This window comes from Poeciliopsis prolifica, unplaced genomic scaffold (genome assembly GCF_027474105.1).
Source record: "Poeciliopsis prolifica strain line A6 unplaced genomic scaffold, Auburn_PproV2 SCAFFOLD066, whole genome shotgun sequence".
NCBI lineage: Eukaryota > Metazoa > Chordata > Actinopteri > Cyprinodontiformes > Poeciliidae > Poeciliopsis > Poeciliopsis prolifica.
The window spans coordinates 2,221,198-2,241,338 of record NW_026562441.1 but is presented as its reverse complement, the minus strand read 5'-3'; the positions used below and the strand labels follow the sequence as shown (position 1 = coordinate 2,241,338).

At 44.3% G+C, this 20,141-nt stretch overlaps 2 protein-coding genes and 1 pseudogene across 2 annotated transcripts; 1 reads left to right on the top strand and 2 right to left on the bottom strand.

Moving 5' to 3' along the window:
• Positions 1-2,013: 2,013 nt before the first annotated feature.
• On the bottom strand, positions 2,014-13,241 carry LOC129351360 (phosphatidylcholine:ceramide cholinephosphotransferase 2-like; annotated as a pseudogene).
• LOC129351357 (aminoacyl tRNA synthase complex-interacting multifunctional protein 1-like) lies at positions 11,347-17,114 on the top strand. The gene is made up of 8 exons (XM_055020234.1): positions 11,347-11,429; positions 11,493-11,622; positions 14,418-14,512; positions 14,965-15,078; positions 15,392-15,568; positions 15,636-15,835; positions 16,589-16,757; positions 16,831-17,114. The coding sequence occupies exons 2-8, from the start codon at positions 11,591-11,593 to the stop codon at positions 16,995-16,997; spliced, it is 954 nt and encodes a 317-aa protein (XP_054876209.1). The 5' UTR covers positions 11,347-11,429; positions 11,493-11,590; the 3' UTR covers positions 16,998-17,114.
• Positions 17,115-17,201: 87 nt separating this feature from the next.
• LOC129351359 (GTPase IMAP family member GIMD1-like) lies at positions 17,202-19,291 on the bottom strand. Its single transcript, XM_055020236.1, has 4 exons — positions 19,203-19,291; positions 18,895-19,039; positions 18,556-18,818; positions 17,202-17,722 (listed from the first exon to the last, which is right to left on the bottom strand). The coding sequence occupies exons 2-4, from the start codon at positions 19,037-19,039 to the stop codon at positions 17,447-17,449; spliced, it is 684 nt and encodes a 227-aa protein (XP_054876211.1). The 5' UTR covers positions 19,203-19,291; the 3' UTR covers positions 17,202-17,446.
• Positions 19,292-20,141: the final 850 nt, after the last annotated feature.

Genomic DNA, 20,141 nt, shown 5'->3' with positions numbered 1-20,141 from the left:
ACGATTCCTGATTTTATTTCTGTTCATCAGCTGGTTCTAGTTTCTGTCCAAACGTCTTAAGCCAGTTATGGATTTGATTGATTTAAGGAACATTTAGTCCCTTAATGTAGCGGATAGCAGTGATGATAGCAGAGCTGATTTCTTTTGTTTAGCGCTTTAGCTAGCTTTGAAAACATTTAGCGCTCATTAGCGCTAATGCAAAGTTCTCTGTGTCGAAACGAAAACTAAGTTTTGGCTATCGCCTGCTCAGTTTCCTTCCAGCGCATTAGCTTTAGCGCATTAGCGTTAGCGCTGCTGAGGCCATGCTGCGTCAGGCCCTGGTTCTGGTGCAGGTCCGATCTGCTGTGTTGTCGGCAGGCCGTTGGTGAAGAAGCCGCTGAACGCCTTCATGCTCTACATGAAGGAGACGCGACAGCAGGTGCTGCAGGAAGGACAGGAGAAGGAGAGCGCCGCCATAAACCGCATCCTGGACGCCGGGTGAGACACCGGATGATGTCACAGCAGCTGCGTTTCCATTCACTGGAAATTCACTGAAATTACCAAAATAAATCAATAGAATCACAAAAAATATATATCTTTTTTTCACATCATGAGTCATGCGATGACTCATGATGTGAAGTCTGGTTTGTGGTGACTGGTTGTCACCCACAAACCAGACTGACAGGAATGCCAAAGAAGACGACAGGAAGTGGTGGAATGAGGTAGTTTGTTTTCCAGAGCTCTCGCAGCATCACACAGATCATAACAGGTTGTGTGTTGAGTCCATCGCTCTAAAGGAAAATGGCCGACTAGTTTCCCTAAGATGGAGCCGCTCCCAAGTAGGAAGAGAAAGTCGATATTACATAATGCAGCATTATTGCCATAATGCTGCAATTACAAAAATTTGTTATTTGTATATTTTATTCCATCAGTAGTGGAAACGCAGTTTCTGGTGTCTGGTTTGTGGTGTCTGGTTTGTGGTGTCGGTCTGGTTTGTGGTGTCTGGTTTGTGGTGTCGGTCTGGTTTGTGGTGTCGGTCTGGTTTGTGGTGTCTGGTTTGTGGTGTCGGTCTGGTTTGTGGTGTCTGGTTTGTGGTGTCGGTCTGGTTTGTGGTGTCGGTCTGGTTTGTGGTGTCTGGTTTGTGGTGTCGGGGCGTGTCCCCGGCCGGGCCTGATGTTTGTGTCTTTGACCCAGTGGCACGCTCTGCCTCCATCGGAGCAGTCCCGGTTCTACGACCTGGCCCAGAAGGAGCGGCTGCTGCACATGCAGCTCCACCCCGGCTGGTCCGCCAAGGACAACTACGTACGTACCAAACACATCCTGAACATCCACAGGATGCCAACCGTCAGGAAAAAACTCAGGTTTTCCTTCGTTTCCAGGGAAAGAGGAAGAGGAAGCAGCTGGTGGGAAGCTCTTCCAGGTCAGAGGTCATCTGCAGCCAGGTGTAGTTCAATGATGCAGAGTCAGACAGCAGCGGGTGTAAAGATTTTATTGCCGATCTGAAGCTGCACTGCAGTACAGTAAAAATGAGACGTAAATGTTTGGCAACGTTAAGAACTGATTTGATGATTGAAACATTTTTTAATAATATTAGTCAGTTATTTGTTTCATCCTGATCAGATGAATATTGGTCACAGCTGCGATATCAATATTGATTTGGAAATGAAACACGTCTTCATAATATCCTGTTTAAATCCATGGAATCAATTTAAATGTTTTATTTTTATAAATGAGGATTTAATTCAATGTTTTCAGTTTAATTGATGGAATCCAAATAAATCATTTTCATTCCCGACTGGAATACAACCAACAACCTGACAGTTTGAACCGACCGTTTTGTTTAAAATTGATCTGAACAGGCTCAAATATATTCATACACCTGTTCTGAAGCTTCACCACATCCTGAATTTCACCTGCAGGATTCGATCTGTAACACTCCACTCCAGAAGGTGGCAGTGATGCTCAGCAAAGAAGTTAAAACTTGGATCTAGCAAAATGTTCAACTAATAAGAATAAAGAAAAAAACTCCTTCCATAACATCCTGCATGTTATTTGTTTGTCCTGTAAAGTGAAATTTTATTGTTTTTATCCAGACGTTTCTTCCTGTCCTGAGTTTTTCCTGTCATTAGAGGAAGTTTGGGTTTAATACGTTGTTGCATATTTGTTTCCTCCTCAAACAAAATCATGTCAAAGGCCACAAAGGGCCCCCAAACCACACTTTGAACACCTCTGCTCTATAACCCGGGGCGTCTTAAAATGAAGGATGGAACAGAAGAGTGGCCTAGTCAAAGTACAGGCCTGCTGATGAGGAAGCAGCAATAAATAAAATCATTTGAAAACTGATTTTTGGTTTTTATTCATGTTCTTTGATGAACTGAAACATTTAAAGATCCAGAACTAGAAACGCTGTGAGTTAGGGGGTGAATACTTCCCCAAGGCATCGTTAAAGTCCAACAGAACCGAGCTCAGAACCGAGCCCAGAGAACAGCAGAAACATTTGAACGATGAGGTGAAACTTTCTCTGTAGAGTCCGACTGAAAAGTTCAGCCAGCAGCAACGTCTCAGAGCTTCGACCAGAGAAGAACCGCTCAGACCGCCGGCCCGGAAAGGTCCGTTTGGGTTCAACACGCACTCTGCAGGAGCAGAACTCAAAACGTCTTTCTGCTCCTCGGCTTCAACATCCAGAACAAGTTGGACCAGCAGCCTGGAACACGAACACCTCCAGCTGCTGAGCAGAGCGGTACCAAGTGGGTTCTACGGTCCGGGTTCTACGGTCCGGGTCCCGGTGGGCCCCGCCCGCCCTGTCCGGTCCTCACTCGTCCCGCTCGACGCCCATCGTGTGGTACCTCTCTTTGCAGGAGGACAGCAGGGCCCGCGGCGACAGGAACACGACCGGAACCGTCGTCCGGACGTTCCTCTCCAGGAAGTTGAAGACCGGGTTCCACCAGACCCGGTTCAGGCAGCTGGTGGAGGCGCCGCGCAGATCCTGGACGGGCGCCACAAACAAACCAGTCAGAACAGACGGCAACAAACAGCAGCTGCAGCTAGCAGCTACATCAGCCGAGCTAATGCTGCTAACAGTGAATATCAGAGGCTTTTCAGAGCAGAGAGTCAAACAACGACTTATAAAGATTGTTGTCACAGCAACTTGAGGCAGTTAGTTACGGTGCCTACCAAGATGGCTGCCGGCTACAAAGTCCCTGGAAGTGTTTCTACAGAAACAGGTTTTAGAAAAGTCAAGAAAAGAATCGAAAACGTCACAGCAGTTTGGAGAAATGAGTGGAAACCCAAACCGAAAACAGAAGCTAAGAATGTTTTAAAGTGGAAACGTTTGAGTCACAGACAAATGAAGAAGAATAAAACGCTACATTCAAAATCCATCTGATTCCACCATGAATCCAGCAGAGGGCGCCGCAGCATGAAGACCTCAACCTTTCTACATTTTGCTACAAAATGAAAGCATTTTATTTGTATTTAATGTAACAGAGCAAGAGACGATCACATGATGCTTCAACCCAATGAACAAGTGAATATCGGCGACGGTTTGGTGACTCAACATTCAGACGTTTCACTTCGTTTTACATTTTTAAGACATTGTGTGACATGCTGTCAATGAGGAGATGAAGTTCCCATGATGCTTTGCAGATTGCTCCACTTTACCTTTAATTATGTTCTGTTTAACTGGGTTCAGACAGAAACTGGAGTTTTTAATGTACTTTCAGTTGTTCCGGTCCGGTTCATTGGACCAGACCGCTCCGACTGCGATGGAGCCTTTTGACGGAAATAAGTAAAGAAACTTTTGTTGTTTATAAAAAAAAAACTTTTGTTGTTTATGTAAATCATCCAGGAAGTGTCCTGGTTAATTCAAGTTAGAGATGCGAGTTCAAACACAAAGTTAGATTTATGACGTTAACTGAAAAGTTTCTCACCCAAAAATTAATGGAAACTAAAACTTTTTAGGGGCATTGAGTAGAAAAATGATACGCAGCTTTAACAAAATAAAGCTGAACACCTCAGACCAGAGCATGGTGGTGGCAGCATCATGCTGATGTTTTTCTTCAGCAGGGAGACGTGGACTGGTCAGAGTCAAAGTCCAGACCTGAGTCCCGCTTTAACCCGACGGTCCCGCTCTGACCCAATGGTCCTGTTCTGACCCGACGGTCCGCTTTGACCCGACGGTCCCGCTCTGACCCAATGGTCCTGTTCTGACCCGACGGTCCCACTTTAACCCGACGGTCCCGCTCTGACCCAACGGTCCCACTTTAACCCGACGGTCCCGCTCTGACCCGACGGTCCCGCTTTGACCCGACGGTCCCGCTTTAACCCGACGGTCCCGCTTTGACCCGACGGTCCCGCTTTAACCCACGGTCCCGCTCTGACCCGACGGTCCCGCTTTAACCCGACGGTCCCGCTTTAACCCGACGGTCCCCTTTGACCCGACGGTCCCGCTTTAACCCGACGGTCCCGTTCTGACCCAATGGTTCTGCTGTGACTTATTGGACTCACGTGATTGTTGGCCATGTGTGGTACCACCAGAAGGTCCTGGTGGTGATGTAGTAGGCGATGACCACGTCGATGCTGTAGTGCTCGTGTCCCACCAGGATGCAGACGACCCCGGAGGCGCTGAGGACCCAGCAGGCCCAGCGGTACCACCACATCCAGCGGGCGAGTCTGGAGAACAAACCTCAGGTGAGAACAGGAAGGATCTGCCTTCAGTCGGCTAAAGACTTGATTTTAAAAGTTGGTGTTTAAGGAGGTTTATTGTTAAAGTTTGTGTGAAAAGCTGCTGAAGCTCATCTGAAGCTTTGCTGTGGACTCACATTCCTGAATGAAGAGGTAGGACAGCGTCAGCATGACGGTGTGGCCGCTGTACAGGTAGTCTCCACACATGAGGTGAGAACCGGTCAGAGACAAACCTGGAAGAGAAAGTTTGATGAGCTTTTGATCAGATAATCTGATCGACTCTGTAGGATCAGCTGTCAGCCAATCAGAACCCAGGGTGTGATAATCGATAAGCCGTTAGCGTAGCGTTACCTCCTCCTGAAATGAGCCGGAGGATCCTCCATATTTTCCCCATTGAGTCGTTGTAAAGCTGCAGAGAAACAATCGATTATTGGCTCCAGCAAACGAACTGAGGATGAGGAGGAGAAGAAGTCGAGTTTCCACCGACCTTCGGGGCGCAGACCATGTGCTTCCCCGGCGCCGGCAGCGTGGTGATGTACATGGTGAGGCAGCGGTACATGTAGAGAGTCCCGATGAGGAAGAAACACCGCCGGCCCACGATGGCTCTGCAGACACAGAACCGATCAGTAAGTGAAATATCAATGCTGTAAATACGTCATTTGCTCCTACAGCCATTATTATCACTCACAGTGGATGAAGGTAATGTAAAGGCAGGTCCTATATTACTATTATTAATGATATTACTAATGGATGTATCAGTCAGCGGTCGTACTTGTGTTTGAGCAGCAGCCACTGGATGAGCCAGAGCCCGACCAGGATCAGCCCGTTGGTCTCGGTGATGGTGAAGGCCCAGGGGACCCGGTCCACATAGTCGAAGAACTTGTCCGGCAGCGGCGGGCTGACCGACTTGTCCGGCACTCTCTCATGGACGACGGTGATGACGACGGTGGTGAAGATGAGGTTGAAGAAGGCGTAGAGGAAGGCCACGCCGGTCTTCCACCACTCGCTAGGGCAGGCTGTCGGCGGGCTCCGCCTCGCCGCAGATCTTCTCGTAGTCGCAGCGTCTCTTCAGCTTGTTGTTCAGAGACTCGATCAGCATCAGGCTGCACAGCCCGCCGCGCCCGTCGTGGTCGTCTGGGAGGGGCGGCGGCGTGGCGGCGTGGCGGGTGGGGTTACCGTTGGCAACCCTCTGTGGATGAATCTGTGTGGGGGAGTTTGATGATGTCACGTTGGTCTCCACGGGGATCCGGACTTCCTCCTCCTCGATCAGCTCCGAAGCGGCCATGGACTAGACTTTATCAGCCAATCAGAGTCCTTCCAGTCAGTCTGTTAACCAATAACAGGCCCGATTGATTATCGGGTCTGGCGCAGGTGTTTGGTGTCTGAGGTCACAGGTCAGGCAGAACCAGATCAGGTGAGTCTCAATCAGCAGAAACCTGAGAAACAAACATTTAATTCACATTTAGAGGGAAACGTTCAGTTTCTCTGAGGCTAAACGTGATTCCTGGTTGCCACTCCTCAAAACAGGAAAGACAGTCTGGCATTAAACCGTCTACACAAGCTGTTAAAATCCACATTTATAGATTATTTTCCACTCAATCTGACATCGATGCAAGCAAAACTCACAGACGCTGCGTTTAGCGGTAAACAGACAGAGTCTTCCTGCAGGCCGGAGTCCAAAGTTTAACCTTCAGGAATTTAAGAACCTGCAGCTGGATCTGATCTGAGGTAAAACGTTTCAAACAAGGCTCAGCTGAGATAACACGTATCAGGACGATAAGGAGATGAAGGCCTGTCTTTATAAACTAGCCAATCATTTCCACAGGAAGGTCTGAACTCTTCAGGATCAGATGATTCATTCTGAGTCATCTTCAGTCGCCCGACAGGTCATCGACCTTTCCCACACACACCCCATTGTGTGTGTTTACATTAATATTTACATCGTGTCCAGATTTAAACATTTATTACAGAAACTCTGATCTGATGACAAACTGAGTCTCTGTGTGCAGTTTCTGCAGGTTTTCATGTATTTTTCTCCCCAGACTCTGAGCTGGAAGCGGTTTGACCTCAGGTAACCTCAGGGAGACACTCCCTCCACCGACACGTCCTGAGAACCAGTCTGAGAACCAGTCTGGTCACATCCACCGGGAGGAAGAGGAGGAGTTTCTTCAGCTTCGGTATCGGCCCGATGACAAAGCCCAGCTGAAGTCCTTTTATTTGCTTTCTGTTTGTGGAGCTTCAGACATTTGAGTATCATAAATATTTTCTATCGCACAGATGAAACTGCAGGAGGAGGAATGTTTCCGTTTGGACCAACAACTGCAGCGTAAATGATTTAACTTGCAAAGAGCTGAAGGGTCTCCACAGGACGCAGCAGCTTGTTCCATATGACAGAAACACTTTGTGGTCAAATTAGGTAAAAATGGAGCCGTTTAGCTGCTCCAGCTGTCAGACATGGTGGTGGCAGCGTCATGCTGTGGAGATGTTTAGTCACCAGTGGTTCTCTCTGATTGCACAATTTCAATTCTTCAAAATAAGCATAAATCAACCGCTGGGTGGCCGACGTGAAAGAGACTTTGTCATTATATTTAATGACTTTTCAGAACCTGCAGCAACTTTTTTCTGTCATGGGCACCAACCACGATCCCATCGTCAGAACCAGCAGCAACATTCAACTGCAGTGGCAAATATTGAGGAATTAAACTTTTTATTTTCACAGAAACATAATAATAGAACCTAAAGAACCATTTAATATAGCTTATGGTTTTAGTTATTCCTTACAGACCAGAGTCTGAACCATGTGAGCGACATGCTGTTACATCAGAACAGAGAGCCAGCCCGGTTCTGGAACCAGTTACCATGAGGCTTCGGACTTAAAGTGCATTTAAAAATCAAGATCTACACCAGGAGCTCCACCAGTTTAAATAAAATCCACCAGTTAAAATGAAATCCACCAGTTTAAATGAGCCAGTTATAGAATCAGATCTTTCACCAGAACCATGAACATGTTCTGATCGGCTCTATAAAGATCCTGAAATCGGTTCTCATTGACGTGATCATCGTTGCATCATTTTGTTTCTGAACTCGGCACCGGGCCGGGTCGAACCGTTTCTGCAGAACCCAGTCCGAAGTGTTGTCTGATTGGTCAGAAGTTTGTTTCTGAGTTTCAGGCTCAGACAGAAATGTTGATATTTCTCTTTAATCCGCTTCCACTATCCGGTTTCTGTAAGGAGACAGAAACTTTTGTCTGACGCCAGGAGGAATTATGTAAACTTTTATGATTCTTCACTGAATAACTCTTATAAAAACATGACTGGTGAATGGTTAACAAGTCCTGGATGGAAACTGTAATGTTGTTGTTCACAGATTAGGGTGTTTTTGTATGGAGGTGAGTCTAAATGCAAACATGCAGGAGCCACAGATAAAGTATGTGGAGCCTGGAGGGACCCATCCGGAGCAAAGGGTTTTCTATGGGCAGCTGCAGACAGAGCTGGATCAGGGAGGCTGCAGGAGAGGGTCCCATGCAGCCTGCTGCAGGAGAGGGTCCCATGCAGCCTGCTGCAGGAGAGAGTCCCATGCAGCCTGCTGCAGGAGAGGGTCCCATGCAGCCTGCTGCATCCTGCAGGAGAGAGTCCCATGCAGCCTGCTGCAGGAGAGGGTCCCATGCAGCCTGCTGCATCCTGCAGGAGAGTCCCATGCAGCCTGCTGCAGGAGAGGGTCCCATGCAGCCTGCTGCAGGAGAGGGTCCCATGCAGCCTGCTGCAGGAGAGGGTCCCATGCAGCCTGCTGCAGGAGAGGGTCCCATGCAGCCTGCTGCATCCTGCAGGAGAGGGTCCCATGCAGCCTGCTGCAGGAGAGGGTCCCATGCAGCCTGCTGCAGGAGAGGGTCCCATGCAGCCTGCTGCAGGAGAGGGTCCCATGCAGCCTGCTGCAGGAGAGGGTCCCATGCAGCCTGCTGCATCCTGCAGGAGAGGGTCCCATGCAGCCTGCTGCAGGAGAGGGTCCCATGCAGCCTGCTGCAGGAGAGGGTCCCATGCAGCCTGCTGCAGGAGAGGGTCCCATGCAGCCTGCTGCAGGAGAGGGTCCCATGCAGCCTGCTGCAGGAGAGGGTCCCATGCAGCCTGCTGCAGGAGCGAGTCCCTCTGCTTCAGGTTATGCTGCAGGTTCTCTGACATCTCGCTCTGGTTTTAGCATTTCTTCTTCACTGACTCACTTGTACTTGTGCATCAGGACAGGTGTGTTCAGGAATTTAAGAAAAGCTCGTTTTAGACACAATGTGTCTGTTAAATGCCTTCTCCGCCCGCTGACTACCAGGAGCCCATGCATGGTGTTTACATGTGAGCTTCAAGCTAAAACCTGTGACTGCCAACTCATCCAAAGGGATTAAGGAAACCATCCCTGGTTGATCATGTGTCACAGAAAAAGTAAACTCACCAAGGCCAGGCCTAAAATCTGTTTCCAGACGGTTTAAACTGTCTGGATGTTACAGATCGAGACTTTAACAGGAAGTTGTTGTCTATTCCTGCTGCTGTTTGGACCCGTTAAACCTGCAGAAAGTCTCTTCTGAACAGACTTTCTGTGCGGCTCCTGGCAGCATTCTGTTTACAGAGGATCGGGGAATTTGGCCTAATGAAGTTAGAAACTCGGGAATTCAATTTCCACAGATTAGAGCTGATTCATCAACACGATGCGGGCGAGGAGGAGCAACAGCCTGAACGGATGTGATATTCTGCCGGACAGATTATCAGTCAGATTATAAACTGTGAAACACAGACTGGGCTTTGCTGCATGATGCAGCAGCGTCTCCTGCTCTCTACCGATAAATAAAACAATGTTTTCAAGCTCAAACTAAACAGTCTCAGACTTCTTTATAAACTGTCTCCAAATCAACGGATCAATCGCTCGGAAACTTAAAACTGATTTTTAAAGTGACTTTAACTTCGTGGGATTTTCTGAGTTTCCTTCATTTTGAAAATACGACATGAAGCTGAATCCAGGAAAACACCTGTCGACCACGAAACGTGACTTTGGAGGTTTCCAAACTAACAACGTCTAGAATAATGTGGGTTTTCTTCTTGTTATAATGCAGGCAGAGATTTACTCACCGCTTTCTGGAACACTTCTACTCGGAAACGTGTACCTTTCTCCCGGTTTCCCCTCCTTTTCTCCGGTGTCCGCGGGGAAGGAGGAGCCCCTCCCCTCCCGTCCTCCCCTTCCCGCCCCTCCCAGCAGCGCCCCGCCCCCGCGGCTCGTGCCTGGCGCTCTTCCATGTTTAGACTCCAAATATGGTTCGCTTCCTTCGGCTCCCAGGAAGCGCGCTCTCTCTCTGACGCACTTCTGCGCATGACTCACCTCAGCTCGGTTTCACTCGGGATTTTCCGGAGAAAGCGGAGAACTACCTGAAGCTAGCAGCGAAGTTCCGGCAAATAAATGTAAAAATTATTTGTCAAACTTGAATTTCATGGTTCATCAGATGATTTAATATATTTTTTAATTATTCTGTTTTTATATGTATTAAATTATAGAGTTAGAAATATGCACATCTTCAGGTAAATGCTTATTACTCAAGAGTAAAAAAGTAAAAATGACTTAAGTTGAGTCACCAACAGATCTGAACATCTGATGTTAAAAATGATGTCATCCGATTATGTGCAACTTCAGGTATTTTAAACACAAATATGAAAAAAAAGAATACAAATAATGACCATAATCACAAAATAACACATTTAGACTGAAAAAACACTTTTGTAAATCAATTTCTTTCAGTATGTCAGAACAGGTTGGAGTCAGGGATGTATGGGTTACTGTACCTTCTTGATCTTTAAATGACACAACAGCAGATTTAAAGTAAAACTAGAACAAAGCTTATGAACAACAAGAGGTGCAGTTTTTTAACTGTGAAATAGCATTTCATCACCTGGTTCACTGAAAACAAAGCAGAAACAAATCGTAGATTTGAACCAGGCTCTGACTGATGAGTGAAATCAAATTCAGACACACAAGAGGTTCCCTAGATGTTCAAAAATATAATAAAATAAAACTTTGTTGAATTTATAGCTCTGATCTGAAGAGTCACTGGTTCTTCACCAACCCTGACCCAAAGTCCAACATGCCGTTTCACTGCGGTAAGTTTGCAGTTAAATCAAACAAACATATGCAAAACGTGCTGTAAAACATGCTACAACACTGTTGGAGGCCAACATGCAAAATGTGTCGCTGATGTAGGTCAGCTGAGTCAGAATCATCACACTAAATACATAAGTTAAACTAAATCTAAATTAAAACTGGAGCACAAATCTCCAAATCCAAAGACTTCCTCATCTCCACCTGCTCACTCTGTTGTCCTCTGATTAGTTTGGGGCTTGTAGTTTGCCCAATTCACCACCAGGTGGCGCTAATTGTTCATTAAATCAAAGCAACCACAGTTCAAGCATTCATGTCCTGCTGACCTTGCCTAAAAGAGATCAAGAAAAATTTACATTCATTAGCAAAGAAAACTGATTATTAGTGACTTATGTCATTGAAATCTCAGAAAAATACTTTCATTTCAGATTTTATTGGAATTTTATGGAACAGACAAAAATGAAAATAAAGTTTTTATTTATAGAAGGGATGTTCTATAAATAAAAAGTTGAAATCTGATCTCATTTTTGTGGTTTTATTGACTAAATGTGAACAGGTCCAGGGGAGTGAAGACTTTTGCAAGGCGCCGTTCATCACGCAGTTTGTTTTCACTCTGCTCAATAAAATACGCTGGATATCAAAACGTAAGCCTCTGATTCTCCTGTGGTTAAAAGTGGAAGTGTGTGACCTTTGACCTCTGGCCACAGACAGCGCTGATGGGGGCAGACAGCTGACAGAAGGCAGAGCGGAGGCGAAACCCCTCCAGTCCGGGCGCGTTCTGCAGCGGAGCCGGCCGAGCGTCAGCATGGACAACATGGAGAACCTGTTCAAGCCCAGGTACCAAACGGCTTCCTTTACCAACACAAACCAAACGCTTCTCACATGAGGCTGCTCTGTTCACTCCCAAAGGTGAACTTTATCTTAAAAAGCAGCACTAGTTCACCTTTGGTTTTCAGATTAAAGTAGAAACATTTTGGTCAACAGACCTGAGTGTTTCACTGAAACTTTAGTCATTTTCGGAGTTTTTATCCTCGTCTTCATCTTCCCCGGCTATTTATCAGTCTGATTCTGTTGTCAGTATAGTTACTGTACATTCATGTGAGTGAGCTCCACTAGCTCCAGGTATTTTTAGCATCCAGCATGTTGCAGCTGTTGTGTCTCTGCATGTCAGGAGCTCTGACTGGGTTTGTTCAGGAACAGGAACGGTTCCCACAGGATAAAAACTCACATCTACAGCATCAGCAGCAGCCGAAATTAAAACAATATTCTTTTTAATCACCAACTACAATAGTGTCTGTTAATTCGAAATGTTAATGAACAACAAACATGCATGTTTACAGAAGTAAAGGAGAGGTTTTGGCTTCTCAGGGGAATACCTGCATGCTGTTATGCAGAATTATTACACAATTATTATTACACTAGTAGGAAAATTATTTTTCTATTTTCATCTGTTTAGGTGAAAATGATCACCAGCTCAAAACTCCCCAATACACATTAAAAACAGACCTTGAATAGGACTGTTTTATATCAGTTAATATTGTTAATTATTGATCAGTTTTTTACTTTAAATATCCCAAATACTAACAGACTGGTGAAGAGACCTTTACTGTTTTATCCCCAGTTTTCTCTCCAAGCACACAGCAGTGTTTTAATCTTTTTACAGTTATGAGGCACAAACCTGAAACTGCTGCTGCTTTCCTCAGCAGCTTGTTGCTAGGAAACCAAAGAACGAGTGCGTTGCTAAGCAACCAGAGTGCCAGATTGAGCTTTGCTTCGCTAGTAGCATCCTCTGTTTACATCTCCCAGAAGGCTGTGCGGTTGTGGATCGGAGTTTAATGAATATTCTATCAGACCTATTATGTATTGATATGTATATATGTTGTTATTGATTCATTGTTAAATCTACTTTTGGGCTCAAGCTGCCCAATAGTTATGAGTTCATTGTTCAGGTCCAGCAGGTTGACTTCACACAAAAACATAAATCATAATAAACGCAACTGCGAAACAGGTGTGAGACAAATTCATGCTAATTTCACAAGGTCAAATCTGAAAAAAGGAAGTTCGGGCACAGCGCGCGCTGCGCGTCCAAACGGTTTGCGCTTTGCTTGTTCTTTCTATACATATTTTAAATAATTGGAAAGCCAAAGCTCTTAATTCTAGCAGATTATAGAGACACAGCTCTAACTGTCGACAGTGAAACTGTTTGTCAAACAACCGAGAAATGCTGAATAACGTCCAACTCACCGGCCGAAGTCTCCATCACTGCCGGAAAATCTCCATCTAAAACCGCTTTTTACGTCCACAGCGGTCCAGTTAACCTAATCCCGGGAAGTTTGTTAATCCACAGCGAGTCTGACGTCCACAGTCTAACATAATCTACCGCTGAAACCAATCAAAATTCCTTTCATATCAACCTTTCTCTCAAACGCTGAACTAGTTTCCGTTAGCATGCTAACTTTGTCGCTTGGAGGATATGGCAGGCCGATTTAACATAAAATCAGTTTCACCAACATTCAGTCATCTGAAACTGGTTTGATTTGGTGTATTTGTAAATTAAGATAGCTCTAATTACATCCTCACTAATATAAATGACATCGGATTTACCATTAATTTGTGTGGAAGCTTTAATTCAAGATATCTGCAATTAATTACTGAAATTTATTTTTCAGATATCAACAATTAAGGATGACTAGTCAAAGTAAAGTTACAATGTCTCACTTTTATCAGGACCTATATAATTTGATACTACAATCTTGACTAACAAAATTCTCCAAATTAATTCCCAATATTGTTAATTAAGCAGCTTTTCTGTGAGAAATATCTGGAATGAAATGTCAGACTTGCCTGATATCACAAGTATTTGTGTTCTGTCTCGTCAAAGTGTCACAGATCGATTAATCATTTTGACATATCAATAAAATAATGGAATGTAGAAAAATGTAAAAAGATTTTTGCTCCATATTTAGTTTGTTGATGGGTTGGCAGCAGTCTGAGCTTCTCAAGGCCTTTTTTAAGTTCATTGTCTTTGTTGGAGGCGAATAAATAGGACATTTTTTGGCCATTTCTGAAGCAAACTACAAAGTTTTACATTCTCTGCATGAGTTCTTCTGACATTGTGTCATTTTGTGATCATTTCATGCAGGAAGCTCCTGCACTCATCCATGATTTAATCAAAACAAACGTTCCTGGTCCTGTAGCTCTGACCTTTAGCTGCGCGGCGTCCTGAGGCAGGCAGCTCAGATCTCATCTAAACATAAACATCACATCTGAGCGTCTGTGACCTCATCGTCTCATTTGAATAATGATGTTTCTGTTTAACCAAACTAACTGATGACATCTGAGCCTGGAGAAAAAGAGCATTTTAAATAGACAGCTTTACTTTCATGTAACCCAAAAATAATCTTTTTGTTTAAATATATTTATTTTAAAATAAATTAATAAACATTTCAACCACTTCTTCACATAACAGTTTATTTCTTCAAGAGGGAAACGATTAATAATAATTAATAATAATGCACCAAACTAAAAATTGTTGCTAATATTTCAGATTGGCAGAAAAACTTTGACCTCTGACCTCTGTCAGCACAAGCTTTGTTTATTTGACGGGTTTTTGTTGCTTTTTATTTTTTCAGCCTGGCAGCAGCTCTGAAGAAACTGGACCCGGATGATGGAGAGCAGATTATGGAGTACTTTAAAACCCACGCGCTGCTGAGCAGAGAAAAAGCCTGTAAGACAAACCCTGAGAGTTAATGACATCAGAGGTCAGAGGTCAGCTCAGCGTTTCCATCCACACATCGTGATGTGATGTGTGATGATATTTTTAGGCTTTTAAAGCCGTTCAGGTTGCGCAGAACCTAACTGTTCATTGAAACCAGTTTGGTTCTGGTTCTGTTGGGACAGACGGGTCCAAACATGTTGGCTCCAGATGTTGAAGAGTTTCTGGTGACATATCAGGCGTCACCAGATATGTTTGGTGATTATTCACCAACTAAACAGTTTGAATAAAATTATTTACAGTTTAATTGAATTTCTCACTTGACAAGAAAAAAAGTGCCTTTAGTCTGATGATGACCAGAAACATAAAAAAAAAAAATAAAATCAGAAGAAACATGTAATGAGTGAAATATATTTCCCACACAGCGCCACCTTGTGGATGGCATGATATTGTGTGTGTTGCAGTGCTGCAGGCGTCGGTCAGAGAGCAGAAGAAGCTGCTGGTTGAAAACGCCAAACTGAAAAAGGACATTGAGCAGCTGAGGGGTCAGCTGCAGGACAAGCAGAAGAGACGCACCGGTACGGACTGAAAGACATGACCAACGATTCAACAGCTTTAACACCTGAACAACATCTTACCTGCACCAGGTCAAACATTTATCCAGGGTTTCTTGAGAAGACGTTCTCTCTGGGGACTGAGGAGCCATAAAGTTCTGAAGGAAGTTTTACGGAAATGTTTTTAATCTCTTGGAAACATGACCTTAGATTGTGTTAGACTTGATGACTTGCTAAATTAAAAGTTACTCAGATGCATTCAGTTGTTATCAGTTACTGAGCTCTGGATGAATTATTAAATCTCTTTTCCTGATTTATCATGTTTTCTTTCTTCCAGCCAAAGAATTGTTCTCTCAGGCTCCGCCCCCTCCCAGTGTAAGCCCCGCCCACCCCAACCCTGACCCCACCCGGCCCTCAGGACCAACAGCTGCTGTTCCTTCAAACTGTCCTCCCTCCATTTCCTCTGGTGAGAGCAGAGACCGACCAGGCAGGCGGCGGAGAGGAGAGAGGAAAGGTAACAACCAGACCAAATAAACCCCACAGGAATAAAACCACAGTCACGGTTTATATCCGTCTTTTAGCTCGTCCGGCCTCAGACCCGCTCTCTTTGGGGGCGGAGTCTCACATCGATGCGTCACGCCTGGACCTGCGTGTTGGAAGAATCCTGAGCGTGCAGCGCCACCCGCTGGCGGAAGCCATGAGTGTTCAGGAAGTGGATGTTGGCGAAAACTCTCCGCGGACCGTCGTTAGCAAACTTGGAGCGTCACAAGATCTGGACCAGGTAAACACCAAGAAAACCCAGAAAACATCATCATTATTGCAGGAGTTCTGAATGAAAACTGACTTTTATTGTGACATTTTTAGCTTAATTTTCAAAATTATCAAGTTAAGTTTTTGTAACAAAATTGGACTTTTTCTGAAACCGCTTTCAAAATGACTTAAAATATTTATGTGTATATAATGTCATTTTGATTTTGAAGGGTATTCAAAAAATTAACCTGAACAATCAAAATAATGGAAAATTAAATTCTTTGCACTTTTGCATTTTGCTTCTTGTGACATTTTGAAGTTTGCTCAAAATGTAGTTGGATGGAAACAGCTCATGATTAGCTACGTTTAGCAGAAATGCCAGACCTGCAGAATAAAAAAGCTTTGGTTGAATAGTTCCTACTTTATTAAAATACAAATGTAAAAGATGAACATTTGATGTGAATGATTGGATTTTGTAGGTGTATTTTTTAAGCAGTGAAATGTAATTTATGCTGTCAAGTTTCCACTGAAACAAAAAAGTGGAACAAATAAAAACACATAATTAATTATATCTTGAAATCAAAATGTATTTTATTAAGTTTTAAGATGTATTTAATTAATTCCTACATTTATATCAAAGCCTTCCAGATCATGCTAGCAGCTAACCAGAGTCAAGCTAACAGCTAAAGCTAACTCCAAATTAGAGAAAAGCTGACTGACCCAAGAGTCAATAAATAGTATTTACTGTGGTTTTTGTTTTTTATGATTAAATTTCTCCTGGCAGCTGCGCGGCTCTCTTGGAGTGTTTCTATGCAACATGAAGGCCTCTAAAATGAGGGGCGTGGCCTCACATGGCCGCCTTCTCTGTTGCTGCTCTGATGTCATCACTGAGCTGCTGGCGCCACCTTCAGGCTCCGCCCCCGGAGACAGAATCACCTTCCTGAGCTACCCTGGTAACTATGGCGACAGCGTTCAGGTCATGAGGCTGTTAGGTACCAACACTGGGATCCGCCATGTTTGTTTTAGGCGAGCCGGACGGTGAACTTCCTTCCAAGCAGAGGATCTGGGAGCTGCTGCTGCCTGACCTGCAGGTGGACGGTAAAGGTGTGGCCAACTACAAAGGCTGTGGGTTTGAGGTGAAGGGGAAGGGGCTGTGCAGGGCTCCATCTCTCACCAGCTGCACCATCAGATAGAAAACTGCCCCCTTCTGGCTCATGTGTGTAATAACTGCTGGAAGACGTTTCTGCTGTTGTGGCTGCAAATGAACTGACAGAGCAAAGACAAAATACTAAAATAAACAGACAAAAGAATGTTTTTTTCTGTTGCTTTTTAATTATTTCATGTAATTATTATTTTATTTCAAATGCTGGTTATGGTTAACATAGCTGCCACTAAAGTTTCTTCAAACGTGTTGAAAAGTATTGATTAAATTGCACTTTTCAAAATATGCATAAAAATTAACATTTATATTTTAAATGTCTTCCAGTTTTAGAGTTGAATGTTCTATACAAAATTAAAATTTATTGGTCTTTCAAAATACTACTCTAAATATGATCATATATCGCAATAATTACGATATTTGTTGTTATTACGGGCCTAAAACCCACATTAACGTTGATGGCTTTGGTCCTCAGAATTTGTGTCAGAGTGATTGGTCTGACCTAAATTGCAGAGCTTTGTGATGGTTCTTCGCTGAGAGGCGGAGCACTTGATCCCTGATTGGGCGGCCTCTGACTGATGGCCAATCAGAGCTGTTGTCCAAAAACGAAACCCCGCCCCCAACCTCCTCGGCCAGAGAGCTCAGCCAATCAGCGCTCTGGGTGAGGAACGCAGGCGGCTGAAGCCCCGCCTTCTCCAGGTGATCAGCGTGCGTGAGGACGAGCATGGCGTGATGACGCCAGTCTGGACCGAAGAGACTCTGAAAGGCAAAAAATGTTTTAAAAAGTCTTAACATGTTTCTGAGAAAAAAAAGGATTATTGTCCCATCAGGAAATGCGTTAGTGACCGCTAATGCGCTAATAGCGCAGCTAATTTTTAATTTAGTTAGCAATTAGCTCTGAAAACATTTAGCACATCCAGCTTCTCCTGAATGAATCTTTGGATAAATTGACCTGGATGTTTTGTAGGCTCTGTAAAGTTCAACATCTGTGTTGAGGTTTTGTTTGTGGACTGTTATGAATTATTCAGGCAGTTAGACGTTTATATCAGTCAAGTTCATTTGTTTCATTTCAGTTAGACGGGAAACAGAAAGAGGTTACACTAAGCAAACATCACCAGTCGCTTCTACTGGGACCAGTTGTTGGGAGAAATCATTTTATTTGACAGAATAAGTAAAATAACCTTGATATCAAATGGTATATTACACACATTGATTAGGACTTTAATTTTGTGCCTTTCCTGTGTGACTTTTCCTGTAAATTTGATTGTTAGTGTAAGCGCTCTGCACTGTTTCACCATCATTTAAGTAAATTCACAAATGAAGGATTGGTCTGTTGACATAATTGATGAAACTTGATAAACTGCATTTTTCACATGATCACTTTTTCTTACAGGAATTAATAAAAAGATTAAAAAGTCTAATTTCTAGGATAACGTGAACATGACAGAGTTTTGGACTTGACATTTTTCCGACCCAAAGGTTCGAAAACACAAGTAGAAATAAACGCACCGCCAAGCAGAAACAGGTTGGGATGAAATTCAGATTACGTAAATCAGACAGAGGATTATGGGAGCAGATCTGAATGTTTGTACCTCTGTGTTGCTCAGCAGCTGTGAGTTTTCCTGCAGCTGATCGGCTCTTATTACGACCACCAACACGTGAAGGCCGCCGGGGCAGAGCGCCCGCAGGCGCTGTGGGCGGAGCTTCCCGGGGGGCGTGTCCAGGACGCTGAGCAGGAGGTCAGACTCCGCCCCCTGCCTCCGGAAGTACGCGGGAAACTTCCTGCTCAGGACCCGGAGCTCTGTCGTCATGGAGACGCCGGAAACGCAGGTCCCCGTCTGAAATTCGTCGCCGCCTTTAACCGGCGAGAAACGTCGTTAGATTCACACGAAAACATGAACCAGAAGGAAAATCTGCTCTCCGGGACTGACCAATGAGAGCGTTCCCCACGGAGCTCCGCCCACTCTGCCTGTCTCCTAGCAACAGCACATTTAAAGCCACAACGTCCCTTTGTTCTTCTCTTGCTGTCATCAGCCGACTCAGGGGGTTGTCATGGAAACCGAGTTTAGCGTCCATCTGATGAAACGATGAGATTTTATTGCATTTCAGTTTGCAGATAGAGAAACAAACAAACCACGGCAGCTTCTGTCTTCTAGCTCCATGAGTCGGTCTAACCTGTTTGAGTCGCCTTTCTGTCCTTCAGGACGATCAAAAGATTGAAAATAAAACGTTTTCTCACCTGGTCGTACCTGTGCAGGTGCAGCAGACCGGGTTCCGGGTCCGGTCAGCACAGGAAGCTGCAGGAGTGGCTTCAGGTTAAAGTGTAACCAGCCTCTCATATCTGCTGCTCGGCTCAGGATTTATTGCCCCATAAAAGTGACAAACGTCTCTGCAATTCCTCATACTGCAGCGCTGATGACTGTGTGTTGACTTTCATCTGGTTTTATACTGTAATAAAACACAAAATCAAATGTAAATTTATTGATTTAATCATGTGACCTGCTGTCAGTGGACAGAAAACACAACATCTGCTCTGAGCTTCATCATTAAAATGATCATGTTGCTGTGATGTTCAGTCGTTAGTCATAAACTTCAGTTATTTCACTTCGTGTTTCTCAGGCTTCTCTTTAAACAAACTGTGTTGACACATCAGGCCACATCCAGGAAGCAGGTTTCCATTAATGAACAGACAGGACTGACCTGTGATTAATGTTTGATCCTAATTGATTTTGTCGTGGCAGAATCATTTAATCTCATATTCTATGTTTATGTGTTTTGTTTTTGTGTTGTAGGATTTTTCCGTTAGACAAAAGTTTGATTCTTTTCTTTCTGAGACAGGAGGAAGTAGCTAAGTAGCTGCTAACTATCTGTTAACCAGATGCTAACTATCCGCTAACTAGTTGTTAACTAACAACTAACTAGCAGCTAACTATCTGCTATCTAGCTGCTAACTAGTTACTAACTAGCTGCTAACTATCCACTAACCAGATGCTAGCTATCTGCTAACTAATTGTTAACAAACAACTAACTAGCAGCTATCTATCTGCTAACTAGTCGCTAACTATCTGCTATCTATCTGATAACTAGTCACTAACTAGCCACTAACTAGCCGCTGACAATCCACTAACTATCTACTAACTGGATGCTAACTAGCTGCTAACATAGCCTGCCATGCTAG